This window comes from Ascaphus truei, chromosome 4 (genome assembly GCF_040206685.1).
Source record: "Ascaphus truei isolate aAscTru1 chromosome 4, aAscTru1.hap1, whole genome shotgun sequence".
NCBI classification, from domain to species: Eukaryota; Metazoa; Chordata; class Amphibia; order Anura; family Ascaphidae; genus Ascaphus; species Ascaphus truei.
The window spans coordinates 100,317,065-100,344,984 of NC_134486.1; the positions used below are offsets into that span (position 1 = coordinate 100,317,065).

At 44.3% G+C, this 27,920-nt stretch overlaps 1 protein-coding gene across 2 annotated transcripts in view; it reads right to left on the reverse strand.

The window, feature by feature from the left end:
- Positions 1–27,920, reverse strand: part of DTD1 (D-aminoacyl-tRNA deacylase 1) — a 241,943-nt gene that overhangs the window by 198,284 nt on the left and 15,739 nt on the right. For both annotated transcript variants that reach the window (XM_075596260.1, XM_075596261.1), the window contains exon 4: positions 4,581–4,678. In XM_075596260.1, the coding sequence (XP_075452375.1) occupies positions 4,581–4,678 (98 nt within the window). The remainder of the gene's footprint in view (positions 1–4,580; positions 4,679–27,920) is intronic.

A 27,920-nucleotide genomic window follows, 5' to 3' on the forward strand; every position in this document is an offset into this window, starting at 1 on the left:
GCAGTTTATTTGATTCAGTGTCCATGTGACAAACAGTAATGTATATAGGTAGAACCACTCGCAAACTCAAACTCCAATTTGCAGAACACATTACCTATATTCTGAAAGGGTTTACACAACATAGTCTTTTCAGACACTTGAAAGAATTTCACAATCAAAATCCAGCAGGAATTAAATGTATGAGTATTGACATATTGGAACCCAATTGGAGAGGGGGTGATTTGGTTAATCAGATCTCTAAATTAGAAACCAAATGGATACACAGTTAAAACATTGGACATAATGTTGATATTGATCTGGGAGCTTTTCTCCAAGATTAAACCTACCTCCTTATTCATTTAGAATATGGTGCAATATAACCTTCAGTATTTTTTCTGTATTATGTATAGATATAAAGCTATATAAGAATCTGGATCTCTGTTAGATAAGATGCGTATTATTAGTTTGTCATATTGATCTCTCCTAGTCAATCACCAAAATGTATTATGTAATATGTCATTATACAATATGTCTGGTAATCTGCTTAGTTAGATCTCTATGTGTCTCCACATGCCACATTGATTCCCCTTAGCCAACAATTATGATGCATTACTATATATGTATACTATATATGTATAAAAGATATTTGATTCTCTGTATAGTTAGATGTTTCTATGTTATAATGATCTACATATGAAGTTATTGTTCTCTATATATTTATATAGATTACTGAATGTTTTAAAATGTGTTTATCATATTTTCTTAATTTTAGGTTTGAATTTATTAAAATATCCTAGAATTTGTATTGCTTAATACACTCTATTACTGTATACAAACAGATATTTCTTCCTGTGTAGTATATACTCAACATTGTCTCGATTGGTTGCAACATAGATTAATGATTGGTCTAACAATCTTCCTATCAACCAATTAAAATATGGACACCGGTATAAATATATGGTATCTTCACTACCTCATTATACCTGTGATGAAGACTGATAAAGACGAAACGTGTAGGGTGCTTTGAGTATACCCTTTTGTACATTTTTATGTTCTTGTAACGATGCGCGGAACACGCCCCCTGCGGCGTGTCCCTTCCTTACCTGTTTACTTCTGATCGCCGCCCTCTAGCTGCGAGTCAAGATCCTGTGTCTTTAAGGATTCTGAAGCAAGCAACGCCATCTTGCTTTCTGGCAAACCCTGCCCTCTTCCTCCTGACAGGAAGTAAGCCTCTCTTTGACTTTCTCTCTGCTATTAGTCTTTTGCTACCAGCCCTGGTGCCTGCTAGTACTCATCGCATACCTGCCTAGACCTCCTTGGGACCTTTACTTATCTCCTGTGGATTCCGGAAGACTGGGACAGTCACTCTTATACTACTAAGGTTAGTTTACCGTCGGGTAGTGTAGGTACCTGCTAAGTAGGGTTCACCTTGACGTGGTAGCAGGCTTATAATTCCTTGGCCAATGGATTAGACTAAGAACCCTTATGTTATGTTTAGTTTCGCTGCACCTTGCTGTTTCTGGCACTATGCCTTTAAGAAGTCTGGACGTTCTCCAAGAAGCAATCCTTCTCTGGATGTTACCTTGTGCTCTGGACTCTATGCCCATGTTCCTGTACCTTGTTCCTGGTTTCTGTTTCCAGACTCCCGTGCTGAAGCGTTGGCTTCCCACAACCCCCGCGTTGGTGCCTGAGAACGCGCGCACTCCCGCTCTGCTGTCAGAGCATGCGCGCACTTGCAGCTGGATCACTCGTGTCTCTGAGTAGGCACCGCACCTCCGGACGCGTCACGCATTCTCATGCGCGCGGCGCGGTCACGTGACTACGTGCGCCGATCCCCAGCTGCGCGGCAACTCACTTCCTTTGTATCCCCTGCGGCCTCCCCACCTCGCTACTGGGTCCTCCCTTTCTCTCTGCGCTTGTGAGGAGAGCACAAGCGTGACAGTTCTGCTGTATGTTCAAACTTTACAATACAAGTTTGAAGGAATCCGAAGTGTCTGGAGTTATTTTCTGCCCATTTCCTATCACAAACTCCCTGCCTTCAGAAACAGAGGCCCCTCCCTAGTGTTGAGAGGTGATTTCTAGCAGGGAGGAGATACCAAGAGATTGGTTGGCGGAAAACTGGAGCTGAGCCGGTTCACCTGCCACCTGATGCACAGGTGGTGTACCGACGTGAACGAACGGTGGGAGGTCTTTGCTGCAGTGGAGATTGGCTCTTGGCGAAGGATTGTAGTTGTGGCTGTCGCCTGGCTTGGAGGTGATATGCCGACGTGGACGAGCAGTGGTCGCTGCTGGGGCTGAGATTGGTACTCGGCAGAGCATCGGAGCTAAGCCAGTGCACCCGTCGCCTGATCTACGGGAGAGACGCCTGATCTAAAAGACGCCAGTAAGAGAGGGGACGACTTGGCGACAGAACCGAGGTGCTGAAACGCCAAAATGTATTGGCAAATTGGACAAGTCACACAGTCCTATAAGCGTGAAGGTCCCTATACTACCGGAAGTCAGGAGTAGTCCATGATAGAGGTGGCGGCTTTTCTCTCTCCAATTGAAAGCTACAGATATCTGCTTTATTCTCTAATTTTGGGATATTAAGCAAAAAGGTATTTGACTGTTGGACTTTTCCACAGAGACACTTAGAAGACTCAAGATATTTTTCTGTACAACTCGGCACCACTTAACTGTTTGCCACATTTAAAGTTTTATTTAACAATCTATATTTGACATTGTTTCAAGTTTCAGCAATATTGAGACTTTCTAGTGCATATTCTATTTGTTCAAGTACTATTTGATCTACTATCAACATTTACTGTCAGTCCTTAGTCCATAAGGTTCCTTACTATTTTTGGACCCTGTAGACGGACGTTCACAGAGGTACACAATTGGAGACTTTATAAGGTGAAATTATAATAGGCTTTATTGTGCCTTTTCCTTTTCATCAGGAAATCATCCAAACACAGGGGGGGGGGGGGGGGAACAAAGCTTCTATTCACTTGGGAGTATCTCTAGTGAAAATACCTTGCAATTAATTCACAACTCCATAAGTCAAGCATGTCTCGCAGCCCCAAAACATATAGCATGAAATAAGCAGATATAAGCAGTCTCTTAATTATGAAAGTCTTATCTGTTTCTTGCTGTAGAGTAAGCTTCTCTGCTCTCCTGAAACCGCACCCATGCGTGCACACAAAATATCAGCATCCAGGTTTAGAAGTCTTATTTGGTGTCTTGCAATCAGCTATGCTGGGCAGTGCTCAAGACCGGTCAGCTCCAGAGATGTGTGTTCTCTTGGTCAGTCTCTCCTGGGAGACTCAAGAACACTCTGCTGTCTCTCCAAAGGTCAGCTCTCAGTCAGAGCTAAGGAGTCCCTTCCTGTCTCAACTGACAGGCTTTTGTAAGCAATCAGGCAGGTGGTGTTTATTAATTGACTACCAGCAGTTAACCACCACACTGCCAGATTAAAGGCACATTACTTGAACAGGGATTACTCCCCTGTTACAGACCCTGTCATGTTTCTGCGCCAAATGCTATACTCTACATAGGTACCTAGGTTTGTGTGCTAAAATCAGCATTCAGGCAGCATTTACTAGACATTTTTGGCCACACTGTTTCAGTGCACCTGATATTTTTTACACATATACATATATTTCCTTTCTAAAAATATTTCAACCTTTTTTTCCCCGAAGATATCTATCGTATCTGCCATCACAGTCTCCATGGGTAATGAATTCAATGTTAACAGCCCTTACTGTAAAGAGCATTTTCCTTTGTGGCTGGTGAAATATCCTTTCCTCAAACCTTAAGGGATGACCCTGTGTCGTTTGTACTGCCCTTGGGATGAATAGTTCTTTTGAAAGCTTGTATTATCGCTGAATATATTTGTATATAGTTATTATATCCCCTCTTAGAGACATGTTGTAAACAAATGTAATTTAGCTAGCCTCTTCTCATACGTCAGTTTTTCCATCCCCTTTATTAAGTTGGTGACTTCTCTGCACTCTCTCTAGTTCCATAATGTCTTTTTTACGGAGTGCTGCCCAAAACTGTACTCCATATTCAAGGTGTTGTCTTACTAATGCTTTATACAGTGGCATAATTATGCTTTCTTCGCTTCCATCCTATGAAGAATAATTTAAAACATAGGAAGAGCTTTGACCCAGGGAGAAATCCCATTGCCATTACTGGAGTCAGGAAGGGATTTGCTTCCACTTATGGAACCTAATTGGCAAATGTGTCACTAGGTTCTTTTTTTTCTTTGCCTTCCTCTGGATCAATAGAACTGTAAATATAATATGGATGACTGTTTCATGAGAATCAAATTCAACAAAAAAGTTCAGCTCAATGAACATACACTGAATGTCTTGTTTTAACTTAACCTACTATATGGTTAACAATAGCACCAACAGAGACTGGAAATACTGTACAGTAAATGTTAGCCGCTAAGCTGAAACTTCATCAATACAACACATAAGAACTGTTAAAAACCATATTTAGACGAGAAGACACAATCTTACTCTTTTGTACGTTTATATATAAAATATTTGTATATACTTCTTTAAACAGACCCAAAGAATGGGTCTGACTCTCTCTTCTAGCATTGAGTAACTTACATGCTTTGGGTCAGCAGTAGAGGTTGGCATCTCCAGTTCTATTGTTACAGGGCCATCATTCTGTATATGTACCTGCATGTAGGCTCCGAACTTGCCATCTGAAAAGAAGAAATAGCATTTACATTTAGGTGTTCTTAAACATGAGCCTTTGAGACTGCAACAGGGGTCATAATATTACCAAGGAGCATGAAATGTTAATTTCTTTAATATGTCATGGGATTTTCTGTACTTCTTGGGACAATCTGTAGGTCTTGTAATAATAAAAGTGTGTGTTTGTAGTTACTGGAATGTGATAAAGTTATGTTTACTCCAGGGAAACTGGTATGTAGACTTTCTGGTGCGTGTAAAAAATAAAAAAAATAATAATAATTGAAAGAAATGTTACTTTCAAATGGCTATATGAAACGGTATCAGAACTTGGGGAAAAAAAACTATGCTTTTCTGGGAATAATTTAGATACTTTATCCTTAGTTTTTAAACGGACCAATTAGACCACCTCTTGATTCTAGGATAATTTCTTTCAATAAATTATACACAAAATGGGTGAATTAATGCGACAAATAAACTTGCATATTATGAACCCTGTTGAGAGCCTCCTTACATATTTATTAATATTGTCAATAAGTTATTTTGTTTTCCACCAACGTTTGTCGTGAGCTGTAGAATGTTGCCACTTTACAAATCCATTAAAGTAACACAATAAGGGACAAAAACCTACTTTTTCCATATATATATATATATACACACATATATACACACACACACACACACACACACACACACACACACACACATATACAGTGGTCGACAAATCACCAAAAAATCTACTCGCCACCTAGTACCAAACGTGTGCTGCTTGGGCCAATAGGAGCTCGCCACGATGTTAAATCCACTCGCCCAGGGCGAGCAAATGTATAGGTTTGTCGAACACTGCACACATATATATATATATATATATCTATATATACACACACACAGTGTTCGACAATCCTATACATTTACACGCCCGGGGCGGGTGGATTTAACCCCCAGGCGAGTAAATATTGGCCCAAGCAGAACACGTGCTTGTTTTTTTAAATTTCCCCGCTCGCGCTGAATTTTCCCTGCTCGCGCTGAAAAAAAAAATAAATAAATAACTCCCCCTACCTGATTGCTGATTGGCGCGCGCTCCCAGGCTTTGTGGGCGCGCGGCCAGGCTCTATATGAGCCAGCCCCCATCAAGCGGCCATTTTTTCTGGCCAGAGATCTGTTGGAGAGTACTAGAGTAAGTACTCTCCAATCCTCCATCCCCTCTGCTCCTTCCCTGCCTCCTGCAGTTCCCCCTTACTCCCCGCTTCCCCCCCCCCCAATACCCGTGTGTGGCTGGAGATGGTAGCGAGGGTGTTCCGCCTTCTCTCCCTGGCCCCCGCTTATCCGCGCGGGGCAGAGGTGTCCCCCCCTTATTCCCCCAGCTTCCCGCGCCACTTCCAGCTTTCCCCGGTCCCCGCGTGGGGCGGGTGATGGTAGTGGGGTGTTCCCCGGTTACCCCGGCTTCCCGCGATCCCCGCAGGTGGGTGATGGTAGTGGGGGGTGTCCCCGCTTACCCCGGCTTCCCGCGATACCAGCGCGGGACGGGTGATGGTAGTGGGGGGTGTCCCCACTTACCCCGGCTTCCCGCGATACCAGCGCGGGACGGGTGATGGTAGTGGGTGTTTTCCCGGCTTCATGTGCCACTTCCCGCTTCCCAGATCCCCGCGCGGGGTGGGAGATGGTAGCGGGGGTGTTCCCCTCTTACCTCCTTGGTCTCCACTTCCCCACGGTCCCGTGGCTGTCCGCGCAGGGCGGGAGATGGTCATGGGGGGCGAGCGGGGCAGTGGTGGTGGTGGTGCTCGGTCACGCGGCCTTTCCTCTTCTTCCCCCTGTCGTGTGTGTGTGTGTGTGTGTGTGTGTGTATGCATGCATGTATGGGAGAGTGTGTGTGTGTGTGTGTATGCATGGATGTATGGGAGTGTGTGTGTGTGTGTGTGTGTGTGTGTGTGTGTGTGTGTGTGTGTGTGTGTGTGTATGCATGGATGTATGGGAGTGTGTGTGTGTGTGTGTGTGTGTGTGTGTGTGTGTGTGTGTGTGTGTGTGTGTGTGTGTGTGTGTGTGTGTGTGTGTGTGTGTGTGTGTGTGTATGCATGGGAGAGTGTGTGTGTGTATGCATGGGAGAGTGTGTGTGTGTGTGTGTGTGTGTATGCATGGGAGAGTGTGTGTGTGTGTGTGTGTGTGTGTGTGTGTGTGTGTGTGTGTGTGTGTGTGTGTGTGTGTGTATGCATGGGAGAGTGTGTGTGTGCATGGGTGTGCATGGGCGTGCGTGTGTGTGTGTAGGATACCAGTAGTGTCACCACACCCAGTCACCCCACCCAGTCAACCAGTCACCCCACCCAGTCACCCCACCCAGTCACCCCGTCACCCCACCCAGTCACCCCGTCACCCCACCCAGTCACCCCGTCACCCCAGTCACCCCGTCACCCCACCCAGTCACCCCACCCAGTCACCCCGTCACGCCACCCAGTCACCCCGTCACCCCACCCAGTCACCGCGTCACCCCACCCAGTCACCCCACCCAGTCACCCAGTCACCCCACCCAGTCACCCCGTCACCCCACCCAGTCACCCCGTCACCCCACCCAGTCACCCCGTCACCCCACCCAGTTACCCCAGTCACCCCACCCCCGTCGCCCTGTCTCTCTCGCCCCCTCTCTCTCTCGCCCCCTCTCTCTCTCGCCCCCTCACTCTCTCGCCCCCTCACTCTCTCGCCCCCTCACTCTCTCGCCCCCTCACTCTCTCGCCCCCTCACTCTCTCGCCCCCTCACTCTCTCGCCCCCTCACTCTCTCGCCCCCTCACTCTCTCGCCCTCTCTCTCTCTCACACCCTCTCTCTCTCTCACACCCTCTCTCTAACACCCTTTCTCTCTCTCACACCCCCTCTCTCTCTCACAAACCCCCTCTCTCTCTCACCCTCTCCCTGTGTCTGTCTCACACTCTGTTTCTGGATCTTTTATTTACCCTATATATCTTAACTGCCCTATACTACACCAAAATAACCTATACTGCTTTCTTCACACAGAAGACATCGGAACCCCCCCTAACCCAGAAGACAGGTAGGGAACACCTAACATTGCGGAAATGAGGGTACCTGGACATTGAGGAACTGCGGATCAGGTAAGATCCCAGGTGGGATTGCTGCTTTAGATATTATGAAGCGGGGATGTCCAGACGCTGGTTAAGGGGTTCAGGAAACTTGTCATTCACACCTGGCTTTTATTTCTAGATCGACATTTACACACACACACACACACACACGTAACAAGGACTAATTGTAGTATAATGTAATACAATAAAGACATTTATGTCAAAAACGAATGTTGTTCTGGCTATGAATTTATTAAATGTATTTTATTTATATATTTTATTTTAAAGCGGGGTTGGGGGCGGGACTAGGGGCGGGACTAGGTGGCGAGTACATTTTTTGGTTGGGCGAGTAGATTTTTGGGTGATTTGTCGAACACTGTATATATACATATACACACACACACACACACACACACACACACACACACACACACACACACACACACACACACACACACACACACAGTCTGTAAGGATCCCTAGAGATCCAATATACCGGCACAGCCCAAGAGATAATCATAAAAAGTGGTTCATTGTGTGTGTGTTGTGTGTGTGTGTGTGTGTGTGTGTGTCTGTGCATGCATGGGAGAGTGTATGTGTATGCATGGGAGCATGTGTGTGTGTGTGTGTGTAGGATACAAGAAGTGTCACCCCACCCAGTCAACCAGTCACCCCACCCAGTCACCCCACCCAGCCACCCCGTCACCCCACCCAGTCACCCCGTCACCCCACCCAGTCACTCCATCACCCCACCCAGTCACCCCGTCACCCCACCCAGTCACCCCACCCAGTTACCCCAGTCACCCCACCCCCGTCGCCCCCTCTCTCTCTCTCTCTCTCGCCCCCTCTCTCTCTCGCACCCTCTCACTCTCTCGCACCCTCTCACTCTCTCGCACCCTCTCACTCTCTCGCACCCTCTCACTCTCTCGCACCCTCTCACTCTCTCGCACCCTCTCACTCTCTCGCACCCTCTCACTCTCGCACCCTCTCACTCTCTCGCACCCTCTCACTCTCTCGCACCCTCTCACTCTCTCGCACCCTCTCACTCTCTCGCACCCTCTCACTCTATCGCACCCTCTCACTCTATCGCACCCTCTCACTCTATCGCACCCTCTCACACCCTCTCACCCTCTCACACCCTCTCACACCCTCACACCCTCTCACACCCTCACACCCTCTCACACCCTCTCTCTCTCTCACACCCTCTCTCTCTCTCACACCCTCTCTCTCTCTCACACCCTCTCTCTCTCTCACACCCTCTCTCTCTCTCACACCCTCTCTCTCACACCCTCTCTCTCTCTCTCACACCCTCTCTCTCTCTCTCACACCCTCTCTCTCTCTCTCACACCCTCTCTCTCTCTCCCCCACACCCTCTCTCTCCCCCACACCCTCTCTCTCTCCCCCACACCCTCTCTCTCCCCCACACCCTCTCTCTCTCCCCCACACCCTCTCTCTCTCCCCCACACCCTCTCTCTCTCCCCCACACCCTCTCTCTCTCCCCCACACCCTCTCTCTCTCCCCCACACCCTCTCTCTCTCCCCCACACCCTCTCTCTCTCCCCCACACCCTCTCTCTCTCCCCCACACCCTCTCTCTCCCCCACACCCTCTCTCTCTCCCCCACACCCTCTCTCTCTCCCACACCCTCTCTCTCCCCCACACCCTCTCTCTCTCCCCCACACCCTCTCTCTCTCTCACACCCTCTCTCTCTCTCACCCTCTCTCTCCCCCACACCCTCTCTCTCCCCCACACCCTCTCTCTCCCCCACACCCTCTCTCTCCCCCACACCCTATCTCTCTCTCACCATCTCCGTGTGTCTGTCTCACACTTTGTTTCTGGATCTTTTATTTACCCTATATATCTTAACTGCCCTATACTACACCAAAATAACCTATACTGCTTTCTTCACACAGAAGACATCGGAACCCCCCCTAACCCAGAAGACAGGTAGGGAACACCTAACATTGCGGAAATGAGGGTACCTGGACATTGAGGGACTGCGGATCAGGTAAGATCCCAGGCAGGATTGCTGCTTTAGATATTGTGAAGCGGGGACGTCCAGACGCTGGTTATGGGGTTCAGGAAACTAGTCATTTACACCTGGCTTTTATTTCTAGATCGACATTTACACACACACACACACACACAACGTAACAAGGACCAATTGTAGTATAATGTAATACAATAAAGACATTTATGTCAAAAACGAATGTTGTTCTGGCTAGGAATTTATTAAATGTATTTTATTTATATATTTTATTTTAAAGCGGGGTTGGGGGCGGGACTAGGTGGCGAGTAGATTTTTTGGCTGGGCGAGTATATTTTGGGGTGATTTGTCGAACACTGTATATATACATATACACACACACACACACACACACACACACACACACACACACACACACACACACACACACATATATATATACATATACATACACACACACACACATATATATATATATATATATATATATCACACACACACAGTCTGTAAGGATCCCTAGAGATCCAATATACCGGCACAGCCCAAGAGATAATCGTAAAAAGTGGTTCATTGGGTCCAAAATGCACACATATGCCCGACGTTTCGGACTTTCTTCAGTGGTATATTTTATATATATATGTATATGTATATATATATATATATATATATGTATATATATATATATACAGTGCTCGACAAATACGGTCGCCAGGGGCAACAAGATTTCGTCTCCTGGCGACTCAGCCTCATGGCCGCGCAGCGCACGCGGTTCTATGCTTGTGTAAAAAAAAAAAAAAAAAAAAAAAAACATTTTTTTCAAAATCCTTCTTTCTGATTGGTTTGACGGGACTTGGCGCGATGCAAGGTTTTTGTTTTTTTTGCCTGCTCCAGGCTCTATATAAGACTATGCACACGAATCATCCTTGATTTTGTTTTCTGCTTGAAGGTTAGTACACCATTGCCTCACTGACACCCCCCTCCCCCTCCGCCCCCCAGCCCGGCATCGATCGCAATCAGGAGCCCACGCACCCAAGCAGCATCACTGACCCCCTCCCTCCTCCCCAGCCCGGCATCGATCACAAGCAGGAGGTAGTAGCGGGCTGCTTCTCCCCCTCCCCCCTCCGGAGCACCCGCTGCCCGCACGGGAGGTAGTAGCGGGCTGCTTCTCCCCCTCCCCCCTCCGGAGCACCCGCTGCCCGCACGGGAGGTAGTAGCGGGCTGCTTCTCCCCCTCCCCCCTCCGGAGCACCCGCTGCCCGCACAGGAGGTAGTAGCGGGGTGTTTCTCCCCCCTCCCCCCTCCGGAGCACCCACTGCCCGCACGGGAGGTAGTAGCGGGGTGTTTCTCCCCCCTCCCCTCCAGCGTGTTTTTTGATGTGGAGTCTGTGCTGTGCTGCAGTGGCGGGCGGGGTAAATTGTGGGCCGGGCTGGCGTGCATCCTGTGCCCGAGGATGGGGACCTGGGGGTTGCTGATATCCCGTCAGCAGCAGAGGAGCCGGTGAAGTCTGGAAGCGCTGCGGTGGAAGGAAAGCCGGGCGGCGCAACATTTTGGCGCGAGGCTGTTGGCACCGGGCCAGGAACAGAGCAGAGAGGTCGGAGAAAGTCCCAGAGGAGGCTGAGTGTGACCAGGGGACACAGAGGAGACACAACCCAATCGGGCTACAGGGGTAAGTGACTAAGGGCAGGTGTCTGAGACAAACTGCAATACCAGACTGCATCACAGGCCCCAGGAAAGCACAGACTCCCCTCCACTCCCACAGGGGCCTGGTGTCAGTCACCCTCCCCCCCTCAACCCAGTCACCGCACACCCCCACACCCCAGTCACTCCCCCACCAGTCTGGAGGGGGAGAGAGAGAGAGTGTGTGTGTGTGTGGGGGGGGGGGGCGGGGGGGGAGAGAGAGAATGTGTGTGTGTTGGGGGAGAGTGTATGTGTGACACCACAAGTACCCAGTCACCCAGTCACCCGCCCAGTCACCCACCTACCTAATTCAGTCAGTCACCTACCTACCTACCTACCTAGTCAGTCAGTCAGTCACCCACCCAGTCACCTAAGTCACCTACCCACTCACCCAGTCAGTCACCCACCCCCTCTCTCTGTGTGTGTGTCTCCCCCCCCTCTTTCTCCTCCCCCTCTCTCTCCCCCCTCTCTCTCCGTCTCTCCCCCACACCCTCTCTGTCTCTCCCCCACACCCTCTTTGTCTCTCCCCCACACCCTCTGTGTCTCTCCCCCACACCCTCTGTCTCTCCCCCACACCCTCTCTGTCTCTCCCCCCACCCTCTCTGTCTCTCCCCCCCACCCTCTCTGTCTCCCCCACCCTCTCTGTCTCTCCCCCCCACCCTCTCTGTCTCTCCCCCACACCCTCTCTGTCTCTCCCCCACACCCTCTCTGTCTCTCCCCCACACCCTCTCTGTCTCTCCCCCACACCCTCTGTGTCTCTCCCCCACACCCTCTGTCTCTCCCCCACACCCTCTCTGTCTCTCCCCCACACCCTCTCTGTCTCTCCCCCACACCCTCTCTGTCTCTCCCCCCCACCCTCTGTCTCTCCCCCACACCCTCTCTGTCTCTCCCCCACACCCTCTATGTCTCTCCCCCACACCCTCTCTGTCTCTCCCCCACACCCTCTGTCTCTCCCCCACACCCTCTCTGTCTCTCCCCCACACCCTCTATGTCTCTCCCCCACACCCTCTCTGTCTCTCCCCCACACCCTCTATGTCTCTCCCCCACACCCTCTGTGTCTCTCCCCCACACCCTCTCTGTCTTATTTGTAGTATAATGTAATACAATAAATAAACTTATGTCAAAAATGAATGTTCTTACTAGGAATTTATTCAATTTATTTTATTTATGTATTTTTTTAAAAGCGGGGTTGGGGGCGGGACTAGGGGCGGGGTTGGGGGCGGGACTAGGGGCGGGGTTGGGGGCGGGACTAGGGCGGGGTTGGGGGCGGGACTAGGTGGCGAGTAGATTTTTTGGTTCGGCGAGTAGATTTTTGGGTGATTTGTCAAGCACTATATATATATATATATATATATATATATATATATATATATATATATATATATATATATATATATATAAATGTAAATACAACTGTATGCTCATCTGCATGTCTTGGGCAGATCTGCAACCCCGCCTTTCCCCATTATCACCCAGCACACAGCACTTCCACTGCAGCAAGGGATTCTGGGAAATGACATGCAAATGAGCACACAGTGCCACTTTTTGCTTCAAAAACCATTTTTAACATGGTTCGCTATAGGCTTAAGCTTGCTGCATGGTCACAGCTTTGAGCACAGCCAGGGTTAAGGTGCATACCCAGAAAACCACCCACAGACAGCTGTTTCGACCTTAATGGGTCTCATCAGTGTGGGGTTGATTAACTGGGTATGCAAAGAAGCTAAAGGATGGGCTATACCATAATACTGAGTTAAGTTATGGTGAGTAAAAAAAGTGACAAAAACCCTCCACAGCAAAGCAAATATGCAAATGTAAATACAACTGTATGCTCATCTGCATGTCTTAGGCAGGTCTGCAACCCCGCCTTTCCCCATTATCACCCAGCACACAGCACTTCCACTGCAGCAAGGGATATATATATATATATCTGCTCCTGGGTTTGGCTGAAACCTATTCCTTACAAAACTATGCAGCTTGTAGACTACTCCCCCTTGTTTCTGGAATCAGCATCCCCTGCACCTCCAATCACTGCATGCCTCCTGTGCAGCTCTGCCCCTATTCGCTGGCTATACTATATAGAGCCAGCCCCTCCCCCCTGGACGTTGCTGAGCATAAACTAAGATTCACTTGGATATAACGGTGTTCGCCTCAAACACTTCTGCCTTAGCCATTCCTTGTTCCTGTGGCCTGCTGCATATCCTCCTTGCTGAGGCCAGTTCCCTGGTTCCTGTAGCCTGCTGCACATCCTCCTTGCAGAGGCCTGTTTCATGGTTCCTGTGGCCTGCTGCATTCTCTCCTTGCAGAGGTCTGCTCCCTGGTTCCTGGGGCCTGCTGCATTCTCTCCCCGCACTGGCCTGCTTCCTGGTTCCTGTGCTGAAGCGCTGGATCCCCAGTGCTAATCTTTGGTGTTCCTAGGCCGCCCTGCATTCTCCCCTTGCAGAGGCCTTCATCATGGGCCGCTCCCGCTCCTCGCACAGCAGCCATTCCTACGCTGAAACGCTTCGCACCAGACTTCCTGTTGACGAACCCCAGCCTGAATATCGATTACCCTGCCTTCTCCAACCCTGGCCTCGGCTTGTCTATGGATTGTCCTGCTTTCTCCAACCCTGACCCGGCTACGTCTGACCACAGAATTCGCACTCCGGACTCGGCTTCGTGGCCTAAGGTCGGTGTATTTACATCCCCACCTCAGCCCCGCGGTCCGGTCCCGGTTTGTGGCGAGCACGTCCGTTACATATATACAGTATAGGACAAACATGTTTCTCAGGCGAGAATGCAAGAAACAGCACTCAAAGATAAATCAAAATAAACCGATATAAGTGAAATACAAAGCACACTTAAATCTTATATCTATATTAACAACAAAAACACATAAAAGTTCCTCCTTGAATGCACTCAGAAAGGTAAATAAAGATGATATGGTTAATATAATTAAAAACCTTTTAATCACACATGTAGTAAAACCATGTTTGTATAGAGGGGGATAGTAAAAAGTCCAAGGCCAATCCCTACTAACAGACCAAGAGAATCTTCCAAAATATACACACGGAAGATAGTGTGAATGACAGTACATCACCTATATGTGGATACGTAGACTGCAAGAGTCACCGTGTACATCCTCAGACTTGGAAACCTGTCCTGTCCACAGTGTTCCTATTTACAGAAAAAACGTCAACCTCAAGAAATAAGGCTGATGGTACAGAATCTGAGGGGGTGATAAAAGAGCAGTCAATACGGTCATAAAGTATACCTATAGAGTGTCAGTAAACCACATGAAGGTATAATGTATATCAACTCCAGAACAGGATGAAATCAACATAACATGAGGAAAATACAACATACAGTGAGAACAAAAACCACACACAAAAACACTAGCTACGTGGCTTAGTGGTATAAAACTCTGCAAAAGGGCACGCACAAAGTGTGCTCTGCTGATGCCCAGAGGCACGGTTCTGTGACCGTATCCAGTTATAACCTCATATGCTCAATAAAACAGTCAGCGCAGAAATGCATATATGGAGTCTCCTAGATAGAACCCACTGACTCTAATGGCAAAAAAAACCCCTTAGGTCACAATAAAACATGCAGTGCAAGAAGTGTAATCCGCACTGAATGAAACACAGTTGTAATGTCGCCATATATATATTCCCCCAAATCAGGTATACAACGGGGGCCCTTAATTAGGTAATGGCTATATGGGTGATATCCTATAATGCCAGATTGACAAGACACTGTTATCATGCAAGCCCGTCTGGACTCACAGCTGAGGAGTATACAGCAACAAGGTACAGTCACCTTTAACCGTTGCGTCTAATTCAGAGATTGTATACTTAGCTCAGCACATGCTGTGTAGGTCCGGTGCTGCTTATCTCAATCCCGTAGTAAGGGGGAGTGAAGGGGCAAGGTGCCTGCGTGGGGGATACCGGAGTTAAGGGTCAGCGGCTGTATTTGCAGCTATTCAGAGATCCCATAACGCTTGTGGGAGGCATCCACTCAGTATGATGACGTCATGACGTTCCGGTCACCTGACGCAAGTTTCGCGCATGAGCGCGCTTTTTCAAAGGTATGTGCACGCAGTGAGCGTGCATGTTATATAGCTCTTGGCTGCCATAGCAACCTTTAGGGGGGAGTGTCTACCCCGAGCTGCTTGCTGGTCTGCCTATCGCATTGTCTTAGACCTCGGCATGAGAATGGTGTCAGTGAAACCCTGACTAGCATATTGATGTGTAACTGTGGCCCGAAGTGGGCATGAAACGGTGATTGTCAGAGGAATGACACTTAGTAACTAAATACTACATCTGAGTTTGAGACAGTTACATTGTTAATAAAAGGACAGAGATGCATGTAGGAAATAGCACAGAAGATGAATTAATAATGTCCAGTGGAGAATGGTTAAACCCTAGTTGTTATAAAAGTATCAAATAGGCATCAAAGGGCTGTAGTTAGGTAAAGAATAAGTGGCCATATTGTAGTCCCGCATACTAGGGTGAGTGTTAATAGTATACCCTATAGATGGTCGATAATGGATAGGAGGTTGGGTTACAGGGAGAGTCATCAGGGGATACTATGTATTGAAAACAATCGATTGGTCAAATAAACGGAGAAAATAAAAATTCCTCGTTTAGTCCCTTGGGGGCCAAAGTGCCCAGGGTATAGATCCACCTGGATTCACGCTTCAAAATCTCATTGTCCCAGTCCCCCCCTCTGCTGTGATTAGACACTGCCTCAATACCCACAAACTTAAGAACCGTGGATTCTCCCTGGTGTCGGTTGTGGATGTGGTTCGCTATAGGGGTGTCGCGATGATTGCGAATATCCCCAAGGTGCTCGAGGATTCTGTGCCTAACCTGTCGCTTGGTCTTACCAATATATTTTTTGTTGCAGGCGCAGATAATTTGGTACACCACGCCCATGGTTTTGCAGTTAATAAACTGGCGAATATTAAAACTGTGTGTGTCATCCCAGTTGTGAAAGATCTTAGTGGGCATACAGGAGGGACAAGCTCTGCATTTATGACACTTGTAGAAGCCTACGGATCTATTGGCTAGCCACGTACCTGTAGGTGGTTTCTGGTAGTGGCTATGTACCAGTAGATCCCGAAGACTGGTAGCTCTTCTGCTTACCACGGACGGCCTCTCGCTCAGGACCTCTCTTAGGTCCACATCCTCACGCAGTACATGCCAGTGTGTGTTAAGTATGTTATTTAGTTCTGGCCATTGGTTGTTAAACCTACCAATGAAACGTATGACTTGTTTATCGTTGTGCGGGGTTACCCTTTCTTCAAGCAGGATGTTCCTGTCGGTCAGTCTCGCTCTTTGGTAAGCTTTTTTAATGACCCTATTGCTGTACCCCCTTTCCTGAAATCTCAATTTCATCGCTACAGCTTGTGTCTCGAAGTCTACATCGGATGAACAGTTCCTCCTCAGGCGTAAAAACTGTCCGGTTGGTATACCCCTTATCAGATGTTTCGGGTGATGGCTATCAGCTCTGAGGAGGCTGTTCGTAGCGGTGGACTTCCAATAGAGGGACGTAGATAAAGTCCCCTGTGTAGTTTTGGAAATCAGAAGATCGAGGAACGTAATGTTCATCTGATCAACCTATCTATATATTACGTATAGTATTGTTTTTTTCAACCCCAATAGAGGTAGATCAAGAACACCCTCATACCCACATGCACATAGAGATAAAACATCCAGTACACCAAAAAAATCAATACTAAAGTCTAAATATACAGACACTTCAAGCTATGAATCTGACACCTCAGAAAGTGAGAACAAATATCCATCAGTGTCCTTTGATATTACATCAGATACCTGGAGAGGGAAAAGCTCCACGGGCCAAGCGTCACGAGATGTTTCAACGTCTGGAACATCGGGTCATTTTTCTCAAACGAATAGACCACAGGAGTCAAAAAACTACCAAGGACAAGGAGGTCAAAGAGGAAGAGGGGGGACAAGAGGGGCAGCAAAGAGGAAAAAATACTCTTAACATCTGAGGATTGTAATGTCATTAATATCTCACATAAGACATTGACAACAGGACAACTATCTCTACTTAACAGAGGGTTGAATTTTGCCCCTCATAGTGACTTCGACCTCTTTGATACTTACATTGACCTACAGCGATTTACTCACAAGTTGACTTTAAAAAAAAAAATTTCCAACAGGTCAAGGAATATTGTACCCATTATGTGTGATTCTGCAGAGTCATCTCCAGATCGTGGGGGGGATGACTCAACAGAACAAGTTTGCTCTAATTTTTCATTTAAAGAATATTGTGCTATCTCTGATTTAGAAGATTCACGTATGGAACAGGAAATGGAGGATAACTCCGAGGAGGTGTCCCTGTCTAATTTTCTTAGTTTTGAACATACCACATTTAGAAAGAAATCTACCTTTTGTCCCTATGGTTCAAAGAGTGCATTTATCACTACATTTGAGAGATTGGTGGAAAAGGATCTGAAGGCTTTAGCTGAAAATTGTAAACAGGACTCTCATCGCTACAGCAATCTCACCACCCTTGAATTACAAGAATTACAAACCTTGAAATAAGACAAAACTATTGTTATTAAAAATGCGGACAAGGGTGGTGCGATTGTTGTATAATCAGCCGAGAGTTACAAGCAAGAAGCTTTAAGACAACTCTCTGACAGTCAGGCTTATTGCAAACTACCTTCGGACCCTACCACCAATTTCTCTCATGAACTGAATGATTTGCTGGATTTAGGAAGAGAACTCTGTGTTAAGCAAAAAGGAATTTGAATTTCTATGCTCCCCTAACCCCATAGTTCCCATCTTCCACCATCTCCCAAAGATCCATAAATCGCTCACAAGTCCCCCGGGACGTCCCATTGTGGCGAGCATTGGATCTTTGGGAGATGGGCTCTCTCGTTTCATAGACGCTTACTTACAACCTATTGTATAGTCATTACCATCCTTTTTGAAGGACTCCAGCCAACTGATATTCGATCTCAACAAAATACAGTGGCGAGAGAGTTACAGATGGGTAACTATGGATGTTACCTCCCTTTACAACATTATCAAACACGAGCAGGGCATTTCCGCCATACAGCATTTTCTCACTTATCACCAGCACTATGCACTTTTCTAATAGATTCCATCACATTTTTACTCACGCATAATTATTTTTCTTTTGATTCACAATTTTATTTACAACTTCGAGGCACTGCTATGGGCACTTCTTTCGCACCCTCATATGCTAATCTTTTTATGGGGCTGTGGGAGTCTGATTTCATTTTTAGTGACAAAAATTATTTTAGGCACCAAATAAAATTCTACAAACGGTATATAGATGATCTTCTATTTATCTGGGATGGTGACTTCACATCACTTCAAACATTCATTCACCAACAATATTAATGATCACAATTTACATTTCACTTTTCAGGAGAATATCCATCACATTTATTACTTAGACTTAATGCTGTATGTGGATATGCGGGGAAGCATTCAAACAGACATATTTAGGAAACCTAACGCACGCAATTCCTATCTTAGAGCAGACAGCAATCACTCTAAGTTTCTTAAAAAGGGCATTCTCAAGGGACAATTCACAAGACTAAAAAGGTTGTGTTCAACAGAAGAATCATTTGAAATTCAATCCAGAGATCTCATCTCAAGATTTTCATCTAGAGGTTACAACATACATGACATCACAGAAGCTCTAAACACTGTCAAACAAATAGATAGAAGGGACCTCCTATTACCCTCCAGAAAGAGACGAACACATGATGAGATGGCTGTCCCATTATTTATCACCCAACAAAGCAGACAGTCAGACCGTATACGTTCTATTATCCACAAACATTGGGACACCTTGAAGTTGGATAAGGATCTTACATCTGTCCTTGAAAATAAGCCAAAATTTGTATTCAGAAAGGCCAAATCGTTGGGTACATCCCTCTCCTAGTTTATTTGATTCAAGAACTAATTTTACCAGGATAAAAAATATACCTAAGGGTTTTTATCCATGTGGACATTGTGAGATTTATAAATATGCTAAAAAAACTAAAAAACTAATTTGCATTAATCCTAATAGGGAGCATACTATACACACCTTCATTAACTGTAATTCTAGTTATACAGTATATCTTTTGAAATGTGGTTGTGGGAGGGGCTATGTGGGTCGCACCATAAGACCTCTCAAGAAAAGAATTATGGAACATGTTCGTGCGATAAACAAAAAAGACCAATCCCATCCGGTTTCTAGGCATTTTTCCACTTGCCCTAAGGGGACTATTAAAAACTTCACTTTCTCAGGAATAGATCATATACATGCCCCAACTCGGGGAGGAGATAGGTTGGGCATGTTGAATAGAAAAGAAATGTATTGGATGTACAGTTTAGATACAATGCAACCCTCCGGTATTAATATTGACTGGGAGTTGAAGCATTTTTTATAATAATATATATTTTTTTTTCTCTCTTCATCTTTATCTATTGCAATGTATGTATAAAGTTGAGATATATCTTTCATTACATGTAACCGATGGTTTGCCTTATCATTATGTTCTTACTTTATCATCATTATATATTCTGCCCATACGGTTATACATAATTATATCCTCCTTCATTTTTGTTTCTGATTAACGTTGAGAGATATGTCACCTAATTATGATATTTATTTAAATAAATATACCATTAGTTGATAAACATTATTATCAATATAAGTATTTTTCATAAAGACTATATCATTTAATATTTTCTAGACTTAACATTATTTAGTATTATTATTACTATTTTTGATAAATTATAGTGTTTCATTACACACACAGGTGACTATTATATAACATATTAGATTTTACAATAGGGTTTTTTAATCTTTTTTCTTTTAATATTTCATAGTTTGTTTATCTATTTTGTAAGACTAATATTTATCATTTACAACATTATATATATATTTTATATATATACATTTCACTTTTATTATCTTTAGTTAGTTTCACATTCACTATATATATATATATATATATATATATATATATATATATATATATATATACACAAACACTTTTTTCCTTTTATCTATACACCACATTATGTTCATGCTAGGTTACTCTTCATGGTTTAAACATTATCTTATTTATTTATTCATGTATAGATTTTTTATTATATTTTTTCATATATTTTCTTTTATGTATATCTTCTAATATTTATCATATAGATGTGTTTGATTTTGATTTGGAAACTTGTTTGTTTTTGTGTAAGAATTAGTCTTCTGTTCTGTTATTCTGTCTAAATGTTAATTGTTGTTTATTGTTGGGCTCCCACGGATTTGTATTATGGTCAGAGGTTTGACAAACTTCTCACACTAAAGATCGTTGTTAGGTTGATCACACAGCTGATTGCATAACCCATTAAGTATTAACTTAATTTGGGGCGTTCACTCACCTCTGACCACTATATAATCTGACATGAAGAGAGCCTCAGTACTCTTTGATAAAGCGCCTCTACGGCGGGAAACGCGTCAGAGTTTTTTTAAATTAGTGTGTTTGTCCTTTTTGGCTCATATGCCCAATAAATAATCTCTATTTTTGCCCCAGCCCTTTTTGATTTCCTTTTGTTGGCAGTGCTCTACTTTTTCTCCACGTTCTTGTTTTTTTCAGGGATACAGTCTATTAATTTTCCTTTCCAATAACTATAAATATCTTATGTTTGTGTAATATATTGTAATAAAAAAAAATGTTCCGCAGTTTAATTGGAGTGAAAAACAATAACAGATTAACATTAACGAAGAACTCCAAGGAGTTTACAATCTAACTGGTGGAAATGAGGAGGACACAATAGGATAAGTGGGTACAAATGGTTACTGATCATGATCTTAACATTTGAAATTGCAGGTACAAAACCAGCAAGATGCATTTTTGTTACTCAGATATTAAATTCTTGTTCCAAAGTTTTGAATACTGCTTTTTGAAAATCAGTTTTAAAGCAAGTGGTTGGGCAGTAATCACCTGTTTCTTATGATCTTATTGTTGCTGTGCAATTGAAACATTGTTTTCAAAACCTAATTATTTTCGAACCACACAAGCTGGACTGTAGAAGAATTGATCTGAAGGTAGAAAAAAGTGGTGTTTTGTGAAAACTGCAGAATAATATTCAAGGGCTACTTTAAGAAACATAAAATACATAAGCATGCTTACAAAAAAGTGAAATCTAAAATAATCTACATTTAAGTCAATTTCGAGTGAATGCATTTTTAACAGCGCAGCTAATTGCATTACACTATTCTATTGCACCACCTTGTGGTAAAAAGCCATTGTTGTTCGAAAATATCTGCAGGAGGGGATATGAAGAAAGATGACACAATTTGCTACCAAATCACAGAAAATCAATCTCTTGAGCGCCTGTTCGCTAGGACAGGTGGCAGTGGTGAACCACCAGCCCTCCTGGCTGATGTAAACTGACGTGGAAGAGGGCTCCACTTCAGTTTCGACCGGGCTGATCACTCGGTAGGGCCTCTGGCACGACAGGACCTGTGCCGTATCAGATACATCATAAAAGGTCAGTCTAAAGGTTAATGAAGTTTAAACCTACAGGGCCAACAGAAAGAAACAAAAAAATACATACAGTACTCAGAATAACCCCATTGTATGTCTGGTTTGTAGCCGACATACCAAGCAAAAAAAGAATGAAACTGCTATCTTTGGATGAATTTGCTGGACTTCATATTAATAGGCTTGGCTGTACGACAATTTTATTTATTTTATTTTTATATAGCATTGAAGCAGGGGGTCTCTGGAGCTGAATCCCATTAATTTCAGCTCCGGGGACCCCTCTACCACAGATACTTACCTCCGAAGTAGGTGCATGTAGCTGCTCTGGTTCAGTATGCAGGGTGTTAAAAGTCTAAAGCTCCCGTGTCACATTGGCGAATAGGAAGTTGCACCGATGACGTTGCAGCTTCCTATTGGCCCACAGGCAGCAAAAACCTTCAACAGTGAACACTGGCAGCCAAGGAGAGCTGCAACTGGCATCTAATTTGGAGGTAATTATCTCTGGAAGCAGGGGGTCCCCGGAGCCGAAAATAACGGGCTGAGCTCCGAAGACGTCCTGCTTCAATGCTATATACAAAATTTGCACAAAAATCTGCCGGCTTGGATTGCTTCTTCAAAATATGTACAAATTAAATGTTTACAATTTTTTTTTGTGAAAGAATACACATTAGAGGTGAAAGGTGTCATATCCACGTAGCAGAATTTTACTCCCATTAACGCACAAAATAACACGTTAAATAACATGTATTTTATCGCTGTAACTATTGTTTTCAATAGCACAACTGATAAATAACTCACCTGCATTGATGCAACGTATTGTGTTAACGGGTGCAATAATGTCTGACACATCTGTAAGTATACAGCCAATTGTTACCCATGTTCATGTAGCCAAGGTGCAGAGACACTAGGCCATATTTACAGTCTTCTGCCACAAGACACCCTCCAGCTCCGCAAGGTGCATTATGGCAGAGGATTGCTAAGTAAATATGGCTTGTTTTAATTATTAGATTTATTATCAATACAATATCTATGCACCTTCAAAGTGTTTTGTATAGTAAACATTAAAACAACATAAGAGGTATAAAATATATTTTACATAATTTATTACATGGGAAAAGGTGAAAGAAGCATAATCTATATAGCCTACCCGTTTTGCCCAATTATAAGGTGACGTTTTTTCAATAAATTTAAGTTGAAAAGTATATACAGGTGGTCCTCGCTTACCGACGTCACGGTTTCCGACGGATGCCTTATTCAACGCCGCATATTGCAGTTCGTCGGATGCATTATCCAACACCGTATCCGCTTTTCCGACGGTCACCGCCGCCGATTAACATGGGGCCCGCAATCCGACAGTCCGTTAAATGACGGCAGTTAGCGGGACGCATTCCGTCGGAGAAGCGAGGACCTCCTGTACTTGCCTTATAAATCGGGTCCGCCCCTTTTTGCAAGCCAATCAGCAGTCGGACGTATGAAGTAGGAGGGTAAAACGTAGGAAACTCCACCTTGGGAGCCTGAAGCAGCAATGTTGCTTGTGGCAGGAAGCTCAAACCGAGGGACAGAAACAGTGTGTGTGTGTGTGTGTGTGTGTGTATGTTTGTGTAAACTGAGGTGCAGTCCCATTTAGCACAAAAGTAAACTAGCGGGTAGAGGAATTCTGCCACATACAGTTCAAGTTCACGAGATTCAAAGCAACCTTTTTAAATGTTTTATTTGCAGAACGGGGATGGTAATGCACAACGTTGAGGTGAATCCCTTCATCAGGTGCAACAGTACCAGTACTCCCGTGAACTTGAATTGTCTGCAGCAGAATTCTTCTGTCTACTTGTCCCCCCGACATCTTTCAGGATTCCGGTGTATTGTGTAAGGGCACCAGATGTGACGATGCTCCGCTGCAGCAAGTGCTACATCTCCAGAACACTAACCTTGAAGTGTATGCACCAAAGTAAAAGACTGATAGTGATATATTTAATAGCTTAAGTGTGTGTGTGTGTGTGTGTGTGTGTGTGTGTGTGTGTGTGTGTGTGTGTGTGTGTGTGTGTGTGTGTGTGTGTGTGTGTACACCTTAAAAACAGAATCAGACAAGTATCAGTGTTTTAAATTATTTTTGAAAATCTAAAGTGATCTTTGTTTTCAGTTTTAATGGAAATTCTTCACAGGCAATTTAGTGTCAAACTGCCGTGATAAGGTAATCAGTCAGACTCAATGTCTTAACGCCAATAAAGAAAGGGAACAAATACTAAAGGGACAGGTAAGAAAGACATAACTTCTGGCAAAACTTCCGCTTACAATTTGTACAAACATTGTCCTGAAAAGAATGTACATATGATTTTAAAATATATACTGTATACTTGTCTGACTTTTAAAAGGCAACAATCATCTCGTTATAAACGACCAAACATATCACTGTGATTGGTGAATTTCAGTCCTCTGCAGGGCGGCTGCATGTTTAAAGGTATTGAGTGAAGTAAATGTCATGGTGCTACTGTATGTTTCAGAAAGGAAATACATTACCTACAACCCGTTATAAAAAGGAAGGCAATCATTTTGATTTGGCTGTAAGAACAGAAACTGTGCAAACACAAATTCAGTTCAAGTGCCTTAGCGGTGGCAATAACACTAGAGAAGATTGCAATCAGTGAGGAGCACGATAAAGTCAGAAGACAACATGTTCTTGCAGCAAAGTAAAACAGAGTTGCCCACGCTTTACCAGACTTTTCTATAAACGATAAAAGATTGCAGACTTTAGGTTCTGAACATGACCACAGATGCAGCAGGGACAACCGGTCAATCCTTTGAAAATGCTACATAATGATTATGATTTGTGGGTACCGTTCATGCCACCTACCAGCTCTTAGCTGAGGCAGAGATGGGTTAGCTTTAAGACAGCATAATTTAAACTTGTAAACTATGCTTTACAACCATCACCTACTATATGTATGTACAGTACGATTCATTTTGTATTTAAAGACTGACGTCATGCTTAAGACGTTTGTCATGAAACCAGAGGAGCCTGCAATATTTTGCTCAGCAATTAGAATTGATAGCAGAGATGACCGTATGCAGAAAATCTGTTGGCTGTGTCCAAATAATTAGGATATTGCGCTGTGCATAGAAGAACCACTACCCGGATCCATTGCCCAAGACAGTAAGAATTATACAAAAACGTCAAGCATATTCTATGCCCAGCACCACTTTTTTGAACTAAAGTTTTAACAATACAATATATGTCACCGACATACTTGCCTTGAAAGCTGCTCCTTTTTTATGAAACCTGTGTTCATTATCAGAAGGAAATTCTCCTCACAAACCTGCAATTTTGTTTAATTCCAGCTTTTCTGTGGCAATTTAGTATGATAGTCAACATAACCATCCTGAGATAAGAGAGACCTTCACATCCCAGCAGTTGCACCAGATGTACAAATAAATCAGCTTCCTAATTTTACAGCAATGCTTTTTATAGTGACGTTCTAAAAAAACTTAACTTCTACTGCAGAGTACTGAAAGGCAGTACTGTGCAGTAGAAGTTAAGTTTGTTTATAGAGTCAATGACATCACAACAATCCTATGGCTAGAGAATTGCTACAAGTGTATGAAGGGTCAAGGGTTCGATTCCAGCATGGTATGGTAAAATTATTAGTGTAGGGGGGTGGTGTGTGTATGTAAGTGTGTCCATTAGCAATAAAGCATTGAATGCTATAATAATTGAAAAAAAACAAAAAAAAAAACCTTGAAGATGTTTTTCAATCGGGAGCCACCCTCAGACCGTGTTATAAGCGGTCCGCGTTTTAGCGAATCGCGCTATAACGGGGTTGAGCTGTATTATGAACAAATTAGTCGCGCATCTTCTGACAGCAACAAGGTGTACAATAGCGCTCCAATGGAAGGAGACGAATATATCTTATCACATCTTTCAGGAAAAAGTTCGACATGTTCTAGAGATGGAAAAACTCACAGCATTTATGAATAATTCCATGGTTAAATTTGAGAAGATCTGGAGTCCCTGGATAAGGGACTTTCCAGATGATATTTCAGCAATGCAAGATGTACAAATTTAAAGATGTTAAGGGAATATAAGTAGGTCCTTTAAAACTCTAAGGTTGCTAATCAGAATAGGATAAAGGTGCTGGAAAATCTTTTTTGTGATTACTAGTCTCTCGCCTCCATCCCTTCCCCTATTTTTTATCATGTATATAGTATTAGCCACGGTACTACTTACATGCTTCTTTAAGCAAGTGTGTCTTAAGGTGGCTCTTAAAGGTGGACAGAGAGGGTGCTAGTCGGGTACTGAGGGGAAGGGCATTCCAGAGGTGTGGGGCAGTCAGTGAGAAAGGTTTAATGCGAGAGAGGGCTTTAGATACAAAGGGGGTAGAGAGAAGGCATCCTTAAGCAGAACGCAAGAGTCGGGATGGTGCATAGCGAGAAGTTAGGGCTGAGATGTAGGGAGGGGCAGAAGACGGTAAAGCTTTAATCAGTGAGGAGAATTGAGTGTAAGATGTGGGATTTGATAGGAAGCCATAAGTATATTGGTTCTATTGTCCCTTACCCACCCTTTTCTTTTCTGTGCCCATTCCCCATCCTGAATATAATCTAAAAACAAATAAAAATAGTTTGTAGGGGGGAAAAAAATGAGCAGCAGAGATTGGTGCAGTAATCGTTGTGTTAGTTAGTTGTTACTCTTGCAGAACTCTATTCGCTTTCCCAGGCTATCACTGGGTGTCACTGAGGTGTCATGCTACAAACTCTTGATTATCAAATGCATAACACAATCATCTCATGACCTATGTCATGTTTTTTTTGTTTTGTTTTTATAAACTACCCAGTCCTAGTTCCTGTCACACTGTGACTAAAAAGGAAGCAATACATTGTGAAATAATATTAAAGGAGTAGGGTTACCCTTAAGCAAAAGAAAAAAAAGAGAAATGCCCTGACCTGAAGTCTGTGGGAAAATGACACACGTCATCAATGAATATTTAGTATGTAGCCCTGCTTTCCACCCCCCCCCCCCCTCTGTAAGATCTTGCTATTGCTACAGGTGTCATGGTGCTTATTACCTGTGAGGGTCCCCACCATGACAGTTCTCAAGCATACTTCTACCCAATAGACTGTTACTTAGGCAGAAGTATATAAAACAGGTTCCTTTATTGAGGCAGCCACTGCAGTTGTCATTACAGCGTATGCATGGGTTTTCAGGATCAGTCCCAGGCCTCTGGATGGTACTGGCCTTATTGCAATCTTGAGGTCTTGCAATCTGGTAAGTCTCCTACCCGCAACCCCTTAAAGGGCTTAGAGCATGTCTCCTCCTGGCCGGGAGGGACTCAGCTCCACTACTCCTCAGACCAGACTCATCACTAGACTGATTATAATTTACGACACTTCCTCCCTAATGCACAGAGGGGGAGGGCACAGAGTCTGCACCATGATTGGCTGTACACAGACTCAGTTCACCTCCACCCCTGTCACTCAAGGAGGCAGCATGAGTGAGGGTAAACCCTACAGGACATCCTGCCAATGCCTATAACTACTGGGACTTACGTGACAGGAGACAGAAAGTAAAGTCTGGACCAGCCATGGCTACAAGTATATGCAGGGGACATCACCAGGTGATAAAGGCATATACAGGAATTACATGTATGAATGTATGGGATAGGCATCAGACTACAGTATGTTATAGGTTTAGCAAATACTAAATAATAACAATTTGCGACAAGCTCCACCGATGAAGCACAGCAATGTGATCTTCCAGGTACATGTGGTTTGTTTGAGGATTTTCATTTTTATACTATGACATAAGCACTGAGATGCAATTTCACATGTTCTTCACATACTTGTGCATTTAGATGGTATATGGAGCATCACAATAATCTAGCAGAAAAGGTACCTCTGCGTTTTTTGGACAATAGATCATTTCTATTGAGAAGGATCTCATATGTCTGCCGTGCCTATTTTGTCTTTAAGCCTCTGCCACCCTTATGACAAGTTTATTCTCCCATTTTCCACTACTGCCCT